The sequence below is a fragment of the Macrotis lagotis genome, chromosome 1 (genome assembly GCF_037893015.1).
Source record: "Macrotis lagotis isolate mMagLag1 chromosome 1, bilby.v1.9.chrom.fasta, whole genome shotgun sequence".
NCBI lineage: Eukaryota > Metazoa > Chordata > Mammalia > Peramelemorphia > Peramelidae > Macrotis > Macrotis lagotis.
The window spans coordinates 930,817,232-930,840,683 of NC_133658.1; the positions used below are offsets into that span (position 1 = coordinate 930,817,232).

The window sequence follows — 23,452 nt, forward strand, 5'->3', positions numbered from 1 at the left end:
AACTGATGGGAAAACTAGAAAATAGTATGGCAGAAACTGGCATAAGACCAGCAACTGACACCCTCTACCAAGATAAGATCAAAAAGGGTGCAGATTTAGACAAAAAAAGACATTATAAGCCAATTAGGAGAACAAGGAATAGTTTACCTCTCGTATCTATGCAAAGGGCGAGGGGGTTATGACCAAGGAAAAAATAGAGAACATTATAAAAAAATTGGATAATTTTGAATATACTGTATTAAAAAGCTTTTGCACAAATAAAACCACTCTAAGATCAAAAGAAATATAGTAAATTGGGAATTTTTACAACTAGTATTTCTGACAGAGGATTGATTTCTAAAATATAGAGAACTGAGTCAAATTCATAAAAAACAAGCCATTCCCTAACTGACAAACGGTCAAAGGATTTGCAATGGCAATTTTCAGATGAGGAAATCAAAGCTATCTATAAAGGAAAATTTATATCTCTGAATACTTAAATCAAAAAAGTCCCAAAAGAGTATGAAGAATTGGGTAGGCAACTAAAAAAAGGTAAAAAAAAAAGTTTAAATCCCCAATTAAAAACTAAATTGGAGGGGTGGCTAGGTGGTGTAGTGGGTAAAGCACTGGCCCTGGAGTCAGGAGTACCTGGGTTCAAATGTGACCTCACACACTTAATAATGACCTAGCTGTGTGGCCTTGGGCAAGCCACTTAACCCCATGTGCCTTGCAAAAAAAAAGTAATTTGGATCATAATGACTCTTCTACTCTGACATCTTAAAAATGAAGTTTGAGATGATAAAAAATTGAGTCCAAAAGTATTGAATAAGTAAAATTATGAGTTGGTTTTATTAAAAAAAACAAATTAAACAATGAATTCATTTGATTTTTAAAATAGAAGGGTGAACGTACAAAGTCACAAAGTTGAAATTAAGACAAAAGGAGTTATTTTGCCTACTCACTTTAAAAATAAATTCAGCCATTAAAATAAAATGAAAGAATATTTAACAAAATATTAATTGCTTCTAATTGGAGAAGAGGAAATAGGATATGTAGACCTGTTTTAGAAAAGGAACTTGAACACAGCATAAAGGAGTTCCTTAGAAAGCATGGATGTGTGCGGATCGGTGACCAGAGATGTGTTTAGGTATTTACTGGTTGGCAAATTGTGTCTTGCGTTTCTTTTCCATTCTTCATCATTCTAGTTAGCAAGGACATGTTTGTCGGTGCACTAGATCCCTAAGGAAGGCGAGCTGACCTGACTCAGTGCTTCAGAATGTGAATTTCCTGAGGGGCTGTTGTTGGGTCATTTCAGTCTTGCCAGACTGCACCCCTTTAGGGTTTTCCTGACCAGACGTACTGGAGTGTTTTACCATTTTAGACACAAGGCACAAGAAGTGACTGGCCTAGAGTCCGCCAGCTAGCGAGTCTCTGAGTCTAGATTTGAACTCGTAACACTGCATGTGGCCACTGCCAAGCCCTGGGCTCTGTCTGCCGAGCCTCCCGGCGGGGGGGCCCCGCGGTCTCCCTCCGTATCCTCTGCACTTGGCCTAGGCCTGACGCCTAATAGGCGATGGATATGATGACGTCACCTGCCAAGGAAGGAGGGAAGGAAAGGGGGGGAGGGGAGGAAGGCAGGGGGGCCCGGGGGGGGGAGGAAGGGGGGCCCGGGGGGAGGGGAGGAAGGCAGGGGGGCCCCGGGGGGGAGGAAGGAAGGGGGGCCCCGGGGGGAGGGGAGGAAGGAAGGGGGGCCCGGGGGGGAGGAAGGAAGGGGGGCCCCGGGGGGAGGGGAGGAAGGCAGGGGGGCCCCGGGGGGGAGGAAGGAAGGGGGGCCCCGGGGGGGAGGAAGGAAGGGGGGCCCCGGGGGGAGGGGAGGAAGGCAGGGGGCCCCGGGGGGAGGGGCCCCCACGCTGCTCCAGGTGGGCTCCTCTCCAAGCTCTCCCATCCGGGCTCAGACACTCCGTCAGGAGCCCCCGAAGGGCCTGCGGGCCCCAGAGGCCACGCGCCCCCGGGACCCCGGGGCCTCCCCGCAGCCGCTGCGCTTCGGGATCGCCTCGGGGCCCGTTTCCCAGAATCCTCCCCCCGGCCATTGAGGGCCAACGAGGCCGATGGGGGCCCCCCCGGCCCCCCAGTGCCCCCCCCGGCCCCCCACTCCCGGGGCCAATGAGCAGCGGTTTGGCCCCGGACAGGGAGGGGCCGAGTTTCGGACCCGGGAGGCGGGACCCAGGGGCGTGGCTTGGGAGGGAGGGGCGGGGCCTGGGGCCGCAGCCCGGGCTGTGATTGGAGCGGCGGCCCGTGGGCGGGGCCGGCGCGGCTCTCCCAGAGTGCTCTGCCGCCGCCCCTCCCCCTCCCCGGCGCCCGCGCGGCGCTGGGCGCCCCCAGGTAGGCCCGAGCCCCGCCCCCTCCCGAGTGTTCCTCGGCTTCCGGAGCCCCCCCGACTCCTCTCCAGCCCCCCATCACTTCCCCCACGGCGGGCCCCCTCCCCACATTTCCCTTGGCCCCCCAGGGCCCCTGGAGGGGTCCCCAGCTCCCCCTTCCCGCCCCCCCATCGGGCCCGGCCCCCGCCTGCTTCCCGGCAGCCCCCGGGGCTGCAGTCTCCCTTTCGGGGTTCCAAGCCTCCGTGCCCCCGGGGGTCCCCGGATCCTCCGCGGCTCCCGCGTCCCCGGGGCCCGCCGCCCCTGTCCAGGGTCCTGGACCTCCCTGCCGGGCCGGGGCAGCTTCTCTTCCCTCTGGCCCCCCTTCTCTGGGAGCCCCCAGGCTGTGGCCCCCGGTCCCGCCCAGAGGCCCCCCTCCCCGGCTTCCCTCCCCCCCGGAACCTTCTAGATCTGCCTCTAGCTAAGGTGTGGGTGTTAGTGGGGGTCCTGCGGAGGGGCTCTGCCCCCTGGGTCTCAGGAAGGATGGGCAGGAGCGGAGGCAGGAGAGGGGGGATCTTCCTGTCAAGTCTGGCCGAATTTCTCCCCCTGTAGGTGGGGTCTGTGCCCCGAGGACGGGGCCTGGGCCTTCCTAACTCTTGTGGGGACCCCCCCCCATCATTCCTCAGACCAGCCTCCCGCTCAGAGGAACATGGATCCCCCCTCTCTCCTCTTCTGGAATCCTCGTGCCTTCCCAGCCCAGCCCACCGGGGACCAAGGCCTGGGCCAAGTGGGAAGCCCGGAGGGAAGGGCCCCCGGGACCCTCCAACCTCCAACGCAGGTGAGTGCAGTCCTTCCAGATTTGGGCAACATCAGCCGGTGAGGCCACATCCCTACACATAGCGGATGCTCTGGGAAGTTGCCGGTGCCTCGTTGATGGATCATTTTCTTATAAAAATAGACATGAGATCAAATCCAGTAGGACTCGCCGGCTCTCTGCTTTCGGCCTTCAGCAGTGGCCCCTGGGGTCTAGCACTTCCCCCTCACCTCCCCCGTTGCTGCACCCACCCCCACCTCTCATTGCAGCTGACTGCCAAGGATGACCACGTCCGGCCTGCCCAGCAGGGATGGGGGTGGGGAGATTCTAGTGACCAAATTGTCCCTCGTGACAACTGAAGGTTCAGGAAACCCCTTCTCACAGAGTCTTGTGGGCAGAGCCCTGAAGGCCTCCCCAGCTCCTGTGCTTGGCAGTGCAGTCAGCGGAGCAGACAGTGGCCTCCTGGGGCTGCTCATGTCCTCCTGCCTCAGGGCCCCCAGCCTTCTCAGACCTCTCTGAATCCCTCTCCCTTACAAGTTCTTAGTCAGTAAGGATTCAGAAAGGCCCTACTGTGTGCCAGCACTGTTCCAATCATTGGCCACAAAGGAACATGCCTGCCCCCAGGGAACTCCCAGTCTACTGGGGCAGAGATCCTGGCAGCCGCTGTGTCCAAACCAGCCCTACATAGAGAGCATGGGAGGTTCTTTGAGACTGAAGACTCTGCCAGCTTTAGGGACCAAGGAAATCACTTTGTCAGAAAGAGGAATGTTAGCTGAAAACCTGAAGGAAGCCAAGAGGCCTGGTGAGGAGATAGTTTCCCAGACCTGGGAGCCCTTGGAATGGCACAATCAGGTGAAGGGGGGTCCTAGTCAAGGGTCAGCTTGGAGGCCAATGTCTCTAGGGCAGAGAGGACGATGAGTGGAAAGGGAGTTAAGCCTGGTCATAGCAACCCAATGGGGACCATCTGAGGCACCTTAGACATTGTCCCTTATTTGTCTTTGCCCTCCCCTCATTTGAATCCAATTTACTTGCCTGTCTTAGGGTCAACTTCCTGAGGTCATGGTTTTCTTGGAGAAGCAAGGACAAAATAAGACTTGACAATAAGAATGAGATCATCTGTGTCAGAATAAGGATGACTCCTAAATTCAGGTGTTTTCTAGTGTGCCTCCCCTTATTCATTAAGGCCTTTGGATCTCTATGATCTCCCAAGGTCACTTGCAAGTTGATCTGGTAAAGAGATGACTAGACCAGGATGTAGACCCTGGATGGAGAAGGAGGGACAGAATCTGCTTGTGATCTTCATGAGAGTGAGGCTCATGAGAAAGATGCAGGAGTTCAATGAATTTGGAAAGAATTCCACACAGCTTTTTGTTTTTTGGCCAGGCAATGGGGTTAAATGATTTGCCCAAGGTCACACAGCTAAATATTAAGTATCTGAGGTCAAATCTGAACTCAGGTCATCCTGCCCCCAAAGCCAGTGCTCTATTCACTGGGCCACCTAGCTGCCCCCAATTCAGCTTTTGAGCCAGAGATGTCAGGGAAATGAAAAAGTTTTCCCATTCATGTGAATATTAAAATAACAAGAAACTTAAATAGTAATCAGTGCCACCTAAGATAAAGAATAAGGATTTGAAAAACATGTCTGCATCTAGATATTTGCAAATTTTTAAAGTTTAATCTGCTGGAATTGAGTTCAAGAATTAAAAGGATAAAGTGAATCCTACCCTTATGATGGAACTGGAAGATCATCCTTTCTAAGCCCATATGCTGACATATAGTTCTTGAGAAATAGAGATGATCCCTCCCAAGTATCAGGGTATTTTAGATGTGGCCAATCTCTCCTGTATGTGGTCTATCAATTGCTTATTAACTCATTCTCTTGTCTCTTGTTCTCCTGAGGTTCTATCCTTCTAGGGAAATGTTGAGATCATGTCTTTCTCTTAAAATACTGGCAACATTTTTCTGATGAATTGGCTCAAACAGAACCCAAAGTAATTAAAATTGCTTTTTTTAATTAATGAAGCAAGCTTCCCTTCTCTATCATTCAAACTCTTCTTTCTTTGTAACAAAATATATAAAATGACCTCCAGCCCTCTGTGAAAGAACCAGATCACTCCAATTCACTTGCCTTCAAACTACCTCATATCATTCAGATTCTCACCAACACAATCTTATAATCTTCTGCGTCTTTTTATTCAGAGAAGATATCATTTCTGACATTCAGGAAGCAAACTAAATCTGTTCATTAACTTTGTTAAATAAGAGAGCATATAAAACTCTCCACTCACCCCCAGAATACCCTGTATTTGCCAGCTTCTCACAAATTCTTCACAGATTTTTTTTTTTGTGTGATATCATGCCTATCAGGTCATTTTCTTCCTTTCTCCTCTACAAATAAACCTACTTCAGAGATGGAACACATCAATTCTCTAGGATTCCAAAGGAATACATTTCTCAGCTCTTTTTTCTGATTAATCATTAGGCTGTTCTTGCCCATGATTTCAAGTGTTGACTTTGACACTGGTCAAGGGTGTGACCCACATTGAAATCCCTTCTCTGTGCTTCAGGTTCCTCCCAAATTGATGATTTTTTTAGACCAGGGGAATATGGATGTGTCCTGTAACTCTCCATCCTATACTTTTGATACTTTAGGAGATGGTGACATTGAAGGATGTGACTGTGGAGTTCACCCAGGAGGAATGGAACCTCTTGGACCATCCTCAGAAGGAGTTGTACAGAGAGGTCATGTTGGAGAATGTATGGAACCTAGTCTCCGTGGGTAAGGATGTTTCCCCTCCTAATTGAGCCTCTATTCTCTAGAATGCAGGGTCTGGAGCATTTATCAGTTAGTAGAAAGAGAAAAATTCTGGTCTCCTGTGTCAGGGGCAAGGTCCCCTTGATGTCCATTGTCTTATAAAAGGAATCTGAGCATTTCCTTTGTTGCTTCTGAAAATCTAGGTACTTTCAGGTCACAGATCAAATCAGTGGAGCAGCATCTCAGATATGGAACTCATTTCACAGGCTATTTAGGCTAATTACCGCTTGATTTATCAGCTCCAATGGGGAGAACAGATACCTGTTTCAGTATCCATGTGACCCTTTCCCTAAAGAGAATTAAATTACAAATTTTTCTACAAGCTCATCCCTAAATGGTTCCTCATGTCCAGGGCTTCCAGTTCCCAGAGATGATATGATCTCTTATTTTGAGGAAAGGGGAGCACCCTGGATGCTGGAACAACAAGTCCCAAGAAGCCCCTGCCTAGGTGAGTGTGGCAAAAGCAGGTAGATGAGAGATGTTTACTAGAGGCTTCTCTGTTTTATGGTGAAGCAAGTGCTAGATTGGGGGGGGGGGCAGGAAAACCTGCCTTGGAATTCTTTTTCAGATAATCTTTTGGCAGTGACATCCTGGGCTAGTCCCTGAAACAGTGAGCGGCCTGAGTTTTCCCATTTGATAAAATAGAGCCCAGTGTTTGGTGTCAGCCCTGGACTCAGTCAATTTGTCAATCATTGATTAAGCACCTTCTATCTTTTAACCCTTGTGTGGTCTCTGAGCATGCAAAGAAAGGCAAAAGCAATCAATTGCTGCTATCTAAGCTCACAGTCTGGTATACAAACATGGAGATGGTATGAGAAGAAGCAGTAGATCATGACCTTCACACTTAGCTGATCCAGTTGTAAATACATTTAGTTCAACAGGGACATAAGGAAAGAGGAATCACTGTAATAATAGTTTTAGAAGGTGAGCAGAATTGGGGAGGAAAGAACAGAAATCAACAGAATGATAATAATAATAACACACATTTTGTTGTTCAGTTTCTAGTCATTTCTTACACTTTGTGACCCCATTTAGAGGTTGTTCGGGTTTTTTTTAGTTTTTGCATGGCAGTGGGGTTAAGTGACTTGCCCAAGGCCACATAGCTAGGGAATTATAATGTGTCTGAGGCTGGATTTGAACTCAGGTCCCACTTGACTCCAGGACTGGTGCTCTATCCACTGTGCCACCTAGCAGCCCTCCCACTTAGAGTTTTTGACAAAGATACTGGAGTCATTTGCCATTTCCTTTCCAGCTCATTTTACAGATGAGTTAATGAGAAGGGTTAAGAGATTTAATTGGGATCATACAGCTATTAAGGTTAGAAGGCCATATTTGATGTAAGGAGTATAAGTCTTCTTAACTTCAGACTTGGTGCCCTATGCATTGTACCAACTGCCTAGTATTTACATAGAGATGGAGGTGGGCAGGGAGGGAATATGCCATGCATTTTATAAATATTATCTCATTGAATTCTCATAATAAAACTAGGAGTTATGTGCTACTATTATGCCCATATGACAGATGAAGAAACTGAGAAAAACAGAGGTCTTTGACCAAGGCCACAAGATTAGAAAATTTGGGTCATCTTGACTTGAGTCCAAGCATGTTGTTCATTGTACTACCACTGGTATTCCAATTTTTTTTTTAACAAAACACTGCAAAAAACCCCCACAGATGCATGAGTTAAAAATAGAAGAAAAATTGGACAAGCTCTTGCTATGGGTTCGAAATGTATATTTTCTTTTTGATTTTGTTTTTAGCTCCCTTTCTAGTCAATACAACGAACTGCTGTTTACTAAATACAAGATTTTCATCTTGGCTCATGACAAGTTGTGTATTGATAATGCTAAATGAGCTGGAAGGTCAATTTTACATGTTGCTTTGTTAATATTTTTCAAACCATTTATTCTTAAAATCACCTCTGTAAGGATAGAATTTCTTCAGATTTCACTTTCTCTTTTCTCCTTCTGGCAATCCAGCTACATCCTTACTGAAACTCTACTGAATGGCTAATCTGTATTACCAAACAATTCCTTGGAGAGACTTCCAGGGAGCCAAATAATAATAGAAGTGTGTGATGGTTCCCAGTAAGGAGGTTCTGTGCATGTCAATGAGATTTTGCACATGGAAGTTTAGAAAGTATGGAAATAATTTAATGTCAAGTGGAAAGGATATGGGGTACTTAGTCTGACATAGTCTATGATGTCATCACTTAATGATCTCTTAAAACTTTAGAGACCTGATTGCAATGATTTGCAATCATTGCAGACAGAATCTTGTTATGGTGGAAACCATACTTGTTATCAGAAAGGAAAAAATGTCTTTGTAACAAAATTGGGCCTTTTCTTTGCTGCTTAGGGTGCCAGTGACTTCAGTGGTTTTGTGTGTCACTGAATGGGGAGTTCTGCAAGAGGAATCATAGGGAGGCATGCTGTACAATTCCTTGAAAAGCTGCTTTGCTGAATGTCCTAGGGAGTCAGGGAGATGTCAGAAGATTGCTTTGTCAAAAGGAGGGCCCAGCTGAGATGTGTACCCCAAATTTTTTAGTGCACCTAAAAGATGATAGATTCAACTTCCTTTATGAGACAGATTTTCATAAATGGGAAATGACATGCATTTTTTGAACTAGTGTTCTATATAAGTAATTTATTTTATTAAATATCTATATTTTAGACATTGTAAGATAATTTTTTACACAGAATTAATAACTATCTTTCCCAAGCACAGTAATGTGAAGCAGCAAGATTCAAAGTAGAGCCAATTTGTCTGTTACTATGGATAAAGCATGCCCAGTCACAATGTTTGAGTTCCAATCTCAGCTGCTGATATTTGGGTGAAGTCACTCAGTCATAATTCATGGCCTGCGTTGTGAATGTAATGAGAATGCTAGTCCTGCCTGTGTCACAACAGATTCTTGTTTTGGATCCAATGTGATTGTGACTCATCAAGTGATCTAGTGTGAGCTAATGAAATTTTCTAATGATTGATTCTGACCATTTAAGTTTGAAGAATTTTTTCTTTGTCTGGGGTAACAGAATGTAAATTAGTCAGCATTCTGCCAGTAGAGGGAAGGGAATATGATTATATATGGATGTATGTGTGGCTGTGTTTGTCTATGTAATATTTGTATCCTTTAGAAGGAGAGATCAGACTTGAAGTCAAAGAGAAAACTGCGGAGATGAGGCTTTTAGAGGAAAAAACTCAGAAGCAAAGATTCATCAATGATATGTCCTATGAATACACTTGGAGAGAAATCTGTGCTCTATATAAGAGAATTCCCATTGCAGAGAAGCCATATGAATATAATCAATGTGGGAAAATGTTCTATAAAAAAGGTAAACTTGCTAAACATGAGAGATTCCACACTAGGGAAAAATATTATGGATATAATACACATGGAAGGACTTTTACAAGAAGGGTCAACCTTTCTGTACATCAGGCAGAGAAACGCTATACATGTAATCAGTGTGGAAAGATTTTCACACAGAGCTCCAGTCTTTCTGTACATCATAGAATCCATACTGGGGAGAAACCTTTTGAATGTAATCAGTGTGGAAAGACTTTCAGACTGAGTTCCAGTCTTGCTGTACATCAGAGAATCCACACTGGGGAGAAGCCATATGAATGTAATCAGTGTGGAAAGATTTTCACACAGAACTCCCATCTTTCTGAACATCAGAAAATCCACACTGGGGAGAAGCATTATGAATGTAATCACTGTGGAAAGACTTTCATTCGTGGCTCCAGTCTTGCTGGACATAAAAGAATCCACACTGGGGAGAAACCTTATCAATGTAGTCAGTGTGGAAAGACTTTCAGAGAGAGCTCCCATCTTAATATACATCAGAGAATCCACACTGGGGAGAAGCACTATGAATGTAATCAGTGTGGAAAGACTTTCATTCGTGCTTCCAGTCTTGCTGGACATCAGAGAATCCACACTGGGGAGAAACCTTATGAATGTAAGCAGTGTGGAAAAGCATTCAGATGGAGCTCCCACCTTGCTGTACATCAGAGAATCCACACTGGAGACAAACCTTATGAATGTAATCACTGTGGAAAGACATTCCGACTGAACTCCCATCTTTCTGTACATCAGAGAATCCACACTGGGGAGAAACCTTATCAATGTAATCAGTGTGGAAAGACTTATAGACAACGTTCCGGTCTTGCTGAACATCAGAGAATCCACACTGGAGAGAAACCTTATGAATGTAATCAGTGTGGAAGGGCATTCACAACAAACCATATCCTTGCTGAACATCAGAGAACCCACCTTGGGCAGAAACCTTATGAATGTAAACAATGTGGAAGGGCATTCACAACAAATCGAATCCTTGCTGAACATCGGAGAATCCACACTGGGGAGAAGCCTTTCCAATGTAATCAATGTGGAAGAGCATTCACAACAAACCGCATTCTTGCTGGACATCAGAGAATCCACACTGCAGAGAAACCTTATGAATGTAATCAGTGTGGAAAGCCTTTCAGAGAGAACTCCAGTCTTGCTGTTCATCAGAGAATTCACACTGGAGAGAAGCCTTATGAATGTAATCAGTGTGGAAAGACATTCACAACAAATCGCATTCTTGCTGTACATCAGAGAATCCACACTGGAGAGAAACCTTATGAATGTAAACAATGTGGAAAGACTTTCAGACGGAGCTCCCATCTTGCTGAACATGTGAGAATCCACACTGGGGAGAAACCTTATGAATGTAATCAGTGTGGAAAGACTTTCAGACGTAGCTCCCATCTTGCTGTACATCAGAGAATCCACACTGGGGAGAAGCCTTATGAATGTAATCAGTGTGGAAAGACTTTCAGAGAAAGCTCCCATCTTAATGTACATCAGAGAATCCACACTGGGGAGAAGCCTTATGAATGTAATCAGTGTGGAAAGACTTTCATTCGTGGCTCCAGTCTTGCTGGACATCAGAGAATCCACACTGGAGAGAAACCTTATGAATGTAATCCATGTGGAAAGATTTTCACACAGAGCTCCAGTCTTGCTGTCCATCAGAGAATCCACAATATGGAGAAACCTTATGAATGTAATCAATGTGGAAAGACTTTCATTCATGGCTCCAGTCTTACTATACATCAGAGAATCCACACAGGGGAGAAACCTTATGAATGTAATCAGTGTGGAAAGATTTTCACACACAGCTCTGGTCTTGCTGTACATCGTAGAATCCACACTGGGGAGAAACCTTATCAGTGTAATCAGTGTGGAAAGACATTCAGAATGAGCTCCAGTCTTGCCGTACATCAGAGAATCCACACAGGGGAGAAACCTTATGAATGTAATCAGTGTGGAAAGATTTTCACACAGAGCTCCCATCTTGCTGAACATCAGAAAATTCACACTGGGGAGAAACGTTATGAATGTAATCAGTGTGGAAAGACTTTCATTCGTGGCTCCAGTCTTGCTGGACATAAGAGAATCCACACTGGGGAGAAACCTTATCAATGTAGTCAGTGTGGAAAGACGTTCAGAGAGAGCTCCCATCTTAATATACATCAGAGACTCCACACTGGAGAGAAGTGTTATGAATGTAATCAGTGTGGAAAGACTTTCATTCATGGCTCCAGTCTTGCTGTGCATCAGAGAATCCATACTGGAGAGAAACCTCATGAATGTGATCAGTGTGGAAAGACTTTCAGAGAGAGATACCATCTTAATATACACCAGAGAATTCACACTGGGGAGAAACCTTATGAATGTAATCAATGTGGAAAGACTTTCAGGCTGGGCTCCAGTCTTGCTGTACATCAGAGAATCCACACTGGCGACAAACCTTATGTGTGTAATCAGTGTGGAAAGACTTTCAGACGGAGCTCCCATCTTGCTGTACATCAGAGAATCCACACTGGGGAGAAACCTTATGAATGTAATCAATGTGGAAAGACTTTCAGAGAGAGTTCCAGTCTTGCTGTACATCAGAGAATCCACACTGGGGAGAAACCTTATGAATGTAATCAGTGTGGAAAGATTTTCACACAGAGCTCTCATCTTGCTGAACATCAGAAAATACACACTGGGAACAAACCTTATGAGTGTAATCAGTGTGGAAAGACTTTCATTCGTGGCTCCAGTTTTACTCAGCATCAGAAAATCCACACTGGGGAGAAACTTGCTGAATTTAGAGAACTGACAAAGATCTGATCTGCAACAGAACTATTGTCTTCTCTTTTGAATTGCTCTTTTTTTGTTGTAATCACTTATAATATTGACATAAAACATTGGGATTTCTTCCTTTCCAACATATCACAAGTATAAGAATTTATTCACTCACTTATAGTGATAACCTGACCAGTTTCCTGCTTTCTCTTGGTGGTCTTTACTCCCTTTGTGAAAGCCCAAACTTGCAAATGTAATCAGAGGTGGACTAGGCTGTTTCACACAGACAGATCCTGCCTTCATTATCACTGGAGAGATACAGACTTGTGGAGGGCCGAGGCTAACATTTAGACTTTCCTCAATTAGAGACTGCTAAAACAGTCTTTGATCAGAAATATAGAGTTAAAGAGTGTCACACTTAGACATTCCCCCATTTTGATCACATAGCCTTTTCTTTAGATCTATGGGCATGTAAGAAGAAGGATGACATCTTTGGGACCTAGTTTTGTCAAGAGACGTGACTAGGCAATGTAAGGAAGGTCTAAAACAGTAAGTAAAGTGAGTAAATACAATTACATTGTACAAATAAAAGGCAAATTTCAGAGATCAAAAGAGGTCAGTCCCCTCTTGGTTAAATAAATTAGTCAGTTAAGAAACAGAAAATAGCAAAGGGAGAAATTCAGGTCCATTTCATCTGGAGTTATCTGGTGCAGTTCTATGACTTCAAATGTTGTTTCAGAGATTTCTTCAATCTGGTTACTTGTAGAGATTTTCCTTTCTTATGAAAGAACTTTAGAGAACATTTTAAGCAAGTCAAAACCAATTATTTCAATTGCTAGAAAAAGAAATTATGGAATTCTTTAGATCCTCATGATTTGCAATTTGATTTGCCAAATGCCCTATTGATATTCACAGAAAATTCATTTACAAATAGATATTTGCATTATTATTTTTTTGTTGTTGTTTCCCATTTGGAGGATGCTTTTACACTTAAGTAAAATAAACTTTCGGGCAGCTAGGTGGCGCAGTGGATAAAGCACCGGCCTTGGAGTCAGGAGTACCTGGGTTCAAATCCGGTCTCAGACACTTGATAATTACCTAGCTGTGTGGCCTTGGGCAAGCCACTTAACCCCATTGCCTAGCAAAAAAAAGAAAAAGAAAAAGAAAAAGAAACTTTCATAACAATAAAAATTCCTCTGCAAAAGTTATGCCAAAATCTCCCACTAGCTTGGCTGGCTATAAGAATTTAGATGACTTAAAATTTCTATATTCATTTTAATATTGATCACCTGAATTATTATAGCAATTTATCATAAAGATCAGGGACATAAATGGACATGTTCCCTACAACATTTTGATGTCTGTTCCAGACACAGGTTATGTAAGAAGTCAAATGCGTAAAGTCAGACTTTAAGTCTGCCAGGAGAGACACTTTCCAAATGCCACATTTTCAGAAACTAAGTTGGAAAGAATCCAATCTCAGAAATTGTTGAAAATGACCCTTTCAAATCTAATCCCATGGAGCCTTTGACCTGCAGTGTCCAACCCCCATTGGGTTTTCTGGCTTCTATAGAGTGTGACCTACTAGCATTTCTTTGAAACCTGGACTTCAAATTCCAGGTAGAAGGCCATTTTTCAGTCCTATGAAGTCATGGACATCAACTTCCTATAATCAGACAGATTCAACACTAAAGTTATAATCTAAAGAATCATAAAATGTCAGTGATTTCCATGTTAACAATAAGAAAAACATCACAGGGGAAAAATCACAAAATTTTATCCAGGTTTCACAGGTGATTTTACAACAAAATACACCATTGTATCCAGAATCCTTTTAAAAGCTGATTCTGAAACACTTGTATGTATTTCTAGAGATAGTCTAAATTTGAGATGTATAAAAAGAGTTTATATAGTGAGAATACCTAGATATCTTTGCTGAAAATGGAAAGAGAAAAAAATGAATACTAAAAGAAAAAACCCAGCAATAATTGTTTTAAAGAATAATAACCCAACTTATATATGAGGTTGAGAACATTATCTATAATTATTTTTTGATTATTACAGAATTGCAACTGACATTTCAAAATATAAAACTATTATAATGCTATATGAAAAATCTTATACCAATCCTAAAAAGAAAATGAGATTTCTCAGCAATTTAATCTGATATGTCATAAACTCATAACACTAAAGTAACTCTTAAATATGCTATAGAATAAATTTGAATCAAAGCAACAAAAACTTTTATATTTGCAAATTTTAAATGCTTTTACTATTACCCTAATAGCTTATTGTTTCACAAACAATAACCTTGAGAAAAATAGAAACTTCTATGACAGCCATAAGCAATATCATCATATTATGACAATAAATTAGCTTACAGATTTGGAAATTTACTAGAGTTTATAGAAATCAGATAACAAAACTTTTTACAAAACCATCTGAGTTTTTTAAAACAAATAAATATTCTTGATGTTTAAAAAGGTCAATAAATTAAATGAGAAATTGTAGAGTGATACATCTCTTACACAATCTTAAAGCAAAAAAAATCTTAAAATTGAAATACATCAACCATAAATTGCTATAAAATTTATTTTCTGCATTATAAAGTAATCCCACAAAGTTTTTCACATGCAGTAAATCCCAATTACCACTTTCCTTGAATTGAAGGGTATTTACAAAAGGAAATGTCTGTTGGTTTAAGACAATACCTAACTAAATTTTCTTATCAGAAATGCAAAGTTTACTAAGGTCTAAGATTTACCCAAATATAATTTTTTCTTTGGTCATACAGACCGACAAATTTAATGCCTATCTTCTATCTTATATAAATATATTGTTCTTAGAGGGAACTTGTTTGACAATTTAAATTACACAATTATTTCCCTTTCCATGCAAGGATTTTGAAAGTATTTTACAACACTGCCCTTGCTCTTGCAACAAGGTTAGACTAAAGTTCAGAAATGAGGCAATTAAGGAACTAAAAGTTGATTGACCTCATCTTAAGAACCTGAACAGTGGGATGGGGATAGGCCTATATATTACTTTTAGCAATTTAAACTGTGGTCAATGCAGGGGAAATAATTTAAACATTTTTCCTTTCCAAAATTCCTCTACTATATTCTCCATAAGCTCAAAATAACCAATTTACCACTTTTCTTCTGGACAAAAAACCTTAAGTCAAATTTGTTTCAAAGATTGACTTTAAAGAGTGACATCACATGATTAACTGTTTCATTAGCAATTAAGTTAATGAGAATGACAAAAATCAGATGGCTAAAATTCTTAAATGCCCATCAGATTAACTTACAGAAAATTCCTGATAAAGATTTATGACATGTTCTAAATATTCTTTTTTATTATTACAAGATTTTCTTTGTACTTGATCTTTTTTTTCTTTTTCTTTTTCTTTTTTTCTTTTTTGGTTTTTGCAAGGCAAATGGGGTTAAGTGGCTTGCCCAAGGCCACACAGCTAGGTAATTATTAAGTGTCTGAGACCACATTTGAACCCAGCTACTCCTGACTCCAGGGCCGGTGCTTTATCCACTGCGCCACCTAGCCGCCCCTCTTTGTACTTAATCTTATGAAATGCATTAGTTATAGCCAAAAAACTAACAAAAAACTTTGCTTACAATAAGCAATAAGAATACATAAGAAATGCAATTCTTCTTAATTCATTCAGTCTATTTGTTTGTATCACCATTGTTAAACCCCCAATTACTGACCAATGCTTCTTAATATTTGATCCTTCAGGAATATCACAATATCACAATTCAAATTATGCATTTTCAACTTAAAAATCTATCAAATTAAAATAATATTTATATTTAGAAATGCACAGAAAATGATATATGGTTCTCTAATTAAAAAGGTGATGACATAGCTTTAATACCTTTCTTAATTTATGTCATCCTGTTACATTTCCCTTCAGAACTAAATGTTTTATGAAATCAAACCAGATTTAGGTCCTTAATTCCCAATACATATATTCCTATTTAAAAAAATATATAAAAAAAGGTTATTTCTGCAGTTTCTAACTGAAAAATAGTTAATGGCAGAATAAAATTTTCAGCTTCCATTCTTTTTTCTGAAATCAACATTTGGGGCAGCTAGGTGGCGCAGTGGATAAAGCACCGGCCCTGGAGTCAGGAGTACCTGGGTTCAAATCTGGTCTCAGACACTTAATAATTACCTAGCTCTGTGGCCTTGGGCAAGCCACTTAACCCCGTTTGCCTTGCAAAAAAAAAAAAACCTAAAAAAAAAAAGAAATTTGAAATCAACATTTGATGATTTCATGAGAACTCACCAAACCACCACTGTTTCATGATGTGAGGATTCCTTGTAACCCAAACTTGAGCACATCCTAAAGCATTTCAAATATGGGCTCCACACTCCCAGAAAGGTTTCTTTACTTTTTTTAAAAAAATAAAGTACATATATGTAGAGATAATTTTTAATAGAACAAAGCTTGTGTGCTTACATCCAGTCAGTGTTTCAATATTTTTGGAGCTCTGGCATAGCCCCTCTCATCTTGAACACCAAGAAAAGCCCAGTGACCTCTTCTCATTTTTCTTGGACAGAATTTGGATGTTCTCCAGAGAATGTACACAGGGGAGAACCTTTTGAGGAAGCACACTCAAAAAAGCCCAGTCTTTTTCAGTATCAGTGAATACACACAAAAGAAAAACCTTATGAAGATTTAGAATGTGTAAAGTTTTCAATTCATGCTCTTCCCAGCAAATCTGTGATGGCCATACAGAAGTTAGAAAATGGAAAAACATCCTTAATATCCTTAATGGCCCATACATAGGAATTTGCTCAATATCTCTAACTGAATCCAGTCTTTAAAGGTTATCATTTTTATATCTCTTCCTGAATTCTTCTCTTGTCTCTTCCTGGGAATAGATATTGTGAGCAACGCATTAGGGGCTTAAACTAGTAAGGCATCATGACCTGATCTAAGATTTAGTTTTCTCTAAACTGAATTAGTCTTCTATTACAGTATAGTTATGAAAAATTATTACTTTCACAACAGCAACTAGGGGAGGGAACAGAATATCCATAAGAATAGAATCTTCATAAGAAGAATAAACTTGCCTGGAGAGCATTCATTTTTTGATATCAAAGAGGACCAACCTCCAATGCTATTTGGCTTGAGGGAGTCTGAGTTTAAGAGGGCAGGGCAAACACTCTTCGAATTGTAAAGTTCTTTTCTGGACTATAGAGGGCAGGACAAGTTTTCCTTTCAAAGTCTAAGGAGGACACATTCTATTCCTCATTTTAGCTAAGAAAAATGCCCTTGACCAGTAATAGTGGTAAAAACTTAGTTATTATTTTATTTTGACATGAAAAATAATCATTTTGTTCAAGATTATTCCATATGCAGTTTTATATTTTTTATATCACCAATGGCCAGAAAATGTATCAGATAAAAATCACTTCAAACTTCTTTTTTTTCCCTTTTCAAAAATATAATTCCTTTACAAGACAGTAAGTAGCTATTGGGGAGGGTACACTAAAATATATTTGGGGGTATAAATACATATAGATGTGAAGTGTGTGTATATATATATACATATATATGTATATATTACAAATAAACACATATATGCAATATATCTCTGTAGTCACAAAACTTTCAGATGTTAAGTCAAACAATTTTCTTATAAAGTTTTGATTAAATTAGTGCATGGCCATCACAATTTAAAACATCTCTGACAAATATCTTATGGCATTTAAGTGGAAAAGTTCTCTAAGGAGGAAGAAAAAAAAAACCAAACAACCCAGGTAACTTTTCAAAATATCATTAGAGTTTTCAATACTCTAGCAGATTTTCCTCAATTAAAATCACTTATTTCATTGTGACAATGAACTCATTTTTATCATTTGAAGAGCTCTTATTACAGTAAGCAAGCTATAACATCAAAAGGTTATATATATGTGGTATTTACAAATAGCAGAAATATCACCATTCCTAATTATGAGCCATTTTTCTTCGTCACCCTGCTTGTTCTAAGCATCATCCCCCCCCCTTCATGACTGAAGAAATGCAAATGTCCTAATAAACTAATTTCAAGAACATGATCTGGGCAGCGATAGCTTAAAGGAACTAACTAACTAAGATGGGTATACGCTGCGATTTTGTAGGGATGTTGCATTTATCATCTGGCGACTGCTATCCATTTATCTTTGAAACTATGAAGGAAGACTATAAGTACCCAGTGAAAGACACCCCCAAGACAGCTCATTTCAAACTTCTAAAAAACTAGCCCCCTACCCATCCCCTTAGAACTGGGAAAGCTCTTAGTTACTTAGAATTAATCAAACAACTTTATTTAGCTTCTATTGAAGCCTGGGAAGATTTCATTTCCAAGGAAAACACATTCCTCAGGCATGTGTTCTGTTTCTGTCAAAAATTCCTGAGAATTTGAAATGTGTTGGTATTTTTCTTAAATGACATTATTATCATTATTTGTTTTAAAACAAAATATGCCCAATGAAATAGTTTTTAATACTAGAACCATATTCTCAACTAGTTTAATTCATCATTCCACAGCATCAAGATCTAAAGAAGGGTTAATTTAGTAAGGGTTTAATTGCATCACTCTCATTTTAAAATTTGCAACTGTAAAAGCAATAATAATTTTTCATTGTTGCTTGTTCTTCATTTCAAAGAAGACCACAACATCAGGGAGGTGATGCCATGACAAACACATGAATTAGATTTGAGTGAGGGGGTGCTGAGTTAAGTCACTAGCCTGAATTTCTCCTCCAGAGATATCTGGGTCTAGTGGCCAGATATGAACCAGGACAAGTAGAGATGGCCCTGGATGTGGGACAATCAGGGTTAAGTAACTTGTCCAAGTTCACACAGCTGGTTTGTGTCATAAGCTGGATTTGAACTCCTGTCCTCCTGATTCCAAGGTCTGTGCTCTATCCATGCTCCGTCTAGTTGCCCCTAATTTTTCTGAAGATTAATTTAGAGACTACTTGGCTTCAGATCAGGTCACCTTGCCTGACTAGTTAGAAATTTAGCCTCTGGTGTGTTGATCTCAAGATCTAGGAAAACAGTGCTCTAACTTCAAGGAAACCACCCTCCCAGGAAGAGAGAAGAGAAAAAAAATTCAGGAAGAGATATAAAACTGATAATCTTTGTAGATCACTTTGAGTTAGGGATATTGAGGTAATTCCTATGGATAGGTCATTAAGGATGTTAAGTTTGAGGAAGGTGGGGTGTCTGATTATTTGTCTTCCACATAATGTAAGAGGAGATTGTTAGTTGAAATATACATACATATATGTGTGTGTTGTGTGTGTGTGTGTGTATATATATATATATATATATATATATATACACACACACACACACATTACAAAGACTGCCTTCCCCCTGTGGCTGATGGTGTCTACCTGCAGGTACATCATGAGGTTAATGACCCTGACCAGTCATTGAGCTGAGTGAAATCTGACATTAAACTTCTTTACCCGGGGGTAATACAAGAAATATTAGAAAAAGATAAATAGTATTTTGGATTTAAAATGTAAACTAAAATGATTGCCAGTCAATTAACATCAACTCAGTTCAATGCATTTCCAAATAATCATACATAGAAAAATCATTATGCATCTATCAATTTGACAGGCTGTTTGCTTTCAGAGACCCAACAGCATGATTTTGATCCAATTACTCTTTTATGATTCTTATAGTTTTTAAACATATTGCCTCCTTACCAAATTTTAAGTATTTTATATTAAGGTCTGACCTCCTGAAACAAGGTCAAACAGCAAAATATCCTTATCCTACTAAGGATACATATGTTGCTTGAAATGATACTCCATTATCATTCAGTTTAGGACAAATTGCTCTATCCAATCTGAATTTGGAACTATAAATGGTACTCTAGGGAACCTCAGTTTACCCTCAAACTACAGGGCATTCTCCTTAGTATGATGTCCAAAGAGTTTCATGGTATTCTTTCTACTGAGAAGGGGGTCTTAATCTCAGACAAGGAGGGGAGGTGTTTGAGGGATAGGTGGGAGCTTGCCAAGGTAATCAGTGAGTAAAGTGCTCCTTTTCCCATAGATCTGAGAGGTAAACTATTCCTTGTTCTTCTCATTGGCTTATGGTATCACCTTTTAAGTCTAAATCCTGTACCCACTTCTACTTTATCTTGGTATAGGGTAGTCTATGTTTAGTTTCTGCTATACTATTTCCAGTTTTGACAGCAGTTTTTAATCAATGAATGCTTATGAAGCTGGATCCCATTATCACTCATATTATTCAATATTGTATTTGAAATGTTAGCTTTAGCAAATAGAAAAGAAAAAAGAAATTGAAGGAATTAAAATATGTAATGCGGAAATAAAACTCACTCTTGGCAGAGTGAGAATATTAGGTATTCTAGATATAACAGCGTATACTTGAGATGTTTCAGAAATGCTAGAATCTGTGCATAATAGAAAATCATCTAAAAGCAACATGAACATTTTAGCAACTTTAGCAAAACTGCAGGATGTGAAATAAACTCACATAAATCATCAGCATTTCTATTGATTAATAAGAAGACACAGTAGCAAGAGATAGAGAATAGAGGCATAGGGCATCATAACTTACATGGTCAGTGCAGGGATCAATCCAATTAATTATGAAACATATTTCCCTCTCCAATATTTCCTTTACTACATTGCCCAATATCTCAAATTAATATTTTCACACTTATCATAATACCAAAAAACTTAATAAAATTCCTTTCAATTATAGGTTTTTAAATGTTACAGGATATAGTTAACCCATTCATTACCACTTAAATTAATTAAAACTGCCAATCAGGGGGTTGAAATTTACCTTCATGTCCATTCAGATTTCCTTATAGCTGGATATAATTAAGGGGATAATAAAAAGGCATTTGCATTAAAATTTCTATAATATATATAGTCAAGTGAACTTCACTAGGACCCTGGGGAATAGTTCCCCTAATTTTTAAAAATCAGATGTGAGTTGACCTTCAGTGAAGTTTCCTCAAGAATACTCTTACAAACCATTATCTTTTTTTTCACTTTGCAAGTAAGGTCAGTACTGTTTCTTAGCAAGCTTGGATTTCTCAGAAATGAGGTAATTTGACTGGGAACAGGAGTGGCCCGCTTTCTGATTGAATACATTCAAAATTAGTCAAAGGAAACTCATAAGGAGGTTTTATAAAGTTCACTTTTATAGATTAGCTATGAATAATTATAATAAGGGCTTGAAAGCTATAACTTTCTAATAAGATAGAGATTAGTTATGAATCATTAGGATAATGAGAATTGAATTGGCTTTGCACCAGTTGTGGTTGTTTAGTATCAGTGAAAAGATTATGGGCTTGTTTTACCAGCTAATGAGGGATAAAACAGAATTTAGAGGTAGGATTAGGATAATGCAAACCTTTGAGTTTCTATTTTTGTCACTCCCTAGTCAATGCTGCTTGAACAATGGGGGCTATGTCCTTTTCCATGAGAAAATTAAAACCTTTTCTTCTCTCCCACTCACACTCTGAATTCTTGTTTTTGTTTTTGTTTTGTTTTAGATTTTTCAAGGCAATGGGGTTAAGTGACTTGCCCAAGGCCACAGGGCTAGGTGATTATTAAGTGTTAAGTGTCTGAGGCTGGATTTGTACTCAGGTACTCCTGACTCCAAGGCCAATGCTCTATCCACTGTGCCACCTAGCTGCCCCACATTGAATTCTTGATTCCAGTTATCATCCCACACAATTTGGAATTCCCACCAAGATTCCCAGACTCCTCTCTGAAGGGGGAGGCATTATCCAGCCTTGGCCAATTGGTAGGACATTCCACTGAAATCATATCTGCAACCCTCCTCTGATGAGAATGATGCCTGAAGGGAGACTAAGATCAAGAATGAAAAACTCTAAAGAGGGATAGGAAACCACAAAGAATAATTGTAGTTCCAGTGAGTTTGTGCCCATGGGACTTAGGTAACATGCTTGGGTGACTAAATGAGCAGGTTCTGTTGAGCCTTGAGGTTTCGAGACCCAGCACACTGACTAAGAAAAACTCTGAAGAGGACATCTCTGATGGGGGATTCTCAGCCACCTGGGTCTCAGCACTAAGACACCCAGGGCAAGAAAATGAAGGGAATTGGCCTAGGTTTTGTTGGCATGTGTCCCATAAGCTGACCAGACTGAGTTCAGAGATGCAGTGATTTACTAGCAAGAACCAGAGAACAAATTTACTCTTCATCCAGGAGCAGAATTAGGGACTGAGATGAAAAAGCTCCAGTCAAAATGAGTTGGTAAAAACTCCCTTTCCACAAATATTCCTCTAGACAACAGGATTGGGAACAGATGAAGGATGGGGGAGCTAAATTTTTAAGAGTTTATGTTAATGAGACCCAAAACACCCTTTCAACCAATGGGATCCCTTACTTGCTTTGTCTCCTCTGCTTCCTCCCTGTAATTCTCTGCTGCCAAACTCCATCCTCCACCTGCTTTCCTCCACAGCTCACCTTTGCTTCTATCTTGACCCCCTGAAAGAGGAGCAGAAGGGAGGAAATGAGAAAGAAGACTAAATCATAGCAGAGAAAGGGAAATGTTTTGTGAAGACTAGGGAAATAAGTGTTACCAAATGAAGTTTGGGAAGGGAAGGGAAACAAAAAAGGCAACTTTTGGTATTGAAAGGAAAATAATTTAAGGCTATTTTGGATATGACTTTTGGAATTTATAAGATTGTTAAGTGAAGTATTAAGAAAATCTTTTAATCATTAAAAGGGATTTTTAAAAACATCTGGTCTTAAAAATTTTCTGTGTTGCAAAAGTTTTAGGGAGTAAAAGGAATATACATGAGATTGAAATGTGTTACATGTCATTTATAAACTTTGTTAAAAGAGCAGATTCAAAGTAAACATTTTGATAATTTAAAATTGTGAGGTGTAACAAGAAATAAATGAATCAAGCTTTCATCTAATGGTCTAGTCCTTTACTATCAAAATTGTAAAGCTTTCCTATGAGAAAAATCAGAGAATACATTATCAGTGATCTGTCTCTCTCTCTCAAGGTCTTTTTTGATCCAGAGAGTTTGTGACAAACTTTGTTTTCCAACTCGTGTTTATGGAAGGTGAAACATAAATGCATAAATATGTGTATATACACACACAGAGAAAGAAAGACATATATATATATGTATATGATTAAAGGAACTTAACATCTGTCATTTGAAAAGATGTATCTATTAAAGACCTTCAACATAAGTGTAAGACTGCCTGGCATAGGTAAGAGTTCACATTAGTTCTGAAAATATCATATATATATATGTATATATATATACATATATATATGATAAAATTCTTAGAGAATCTCATTTTCTTTTTGTAA

General features: G+C 40.1%; 1 protein-coding gene across 3 annotated transcripts; it reads left to right on the plus strand.

Annotated features, from left to right (window-relative positions):
- The first annotated feature begins 2,334 nt into the window (after positions 1-2,334).
- On the plus strand, positions 2,335-23,379 carry LOC141511800 (uncharacterized). Of its 3 annotated transcripts, none has more exons than XM_074220841.1 (5): positions 2,335-2,361; positions 3,020-3,171; positions 5,800-5,926; positions 6,315-6,410; positions 9,100-23,379. In XM_074220841.1, exons 2-5 carry the CDS (start codon positions 3,043-3,045, stop codon positions 12,129-12,131), a joined length of 3,384 nt encoding a protein of 1,127 aa, XP_074076942.1. In that variant the 5' UTR covers positions 2,335-2,361; positions 3,020-3,042; the 3' UTR covers positions 12,132-23,379. The 3 variants fall into 3 exon arrangements, with proteins under 3 accessions (XP_074076942.1, XP_074076936.1, XP_074076943.1); XM_074220835.1 differs by having other exon boundaries at positions 2,344-2,361; positions 2,946-3,171; XM_074220842.1 differs by lacking the exon at positions 6,315-6,410 and having other exon boundaries at positions 2,344-2,361; positions 2,946-3,171.
- The last annotated feature ends 73 nt before the right edge of the window (positions 23,380-23,452 follow it).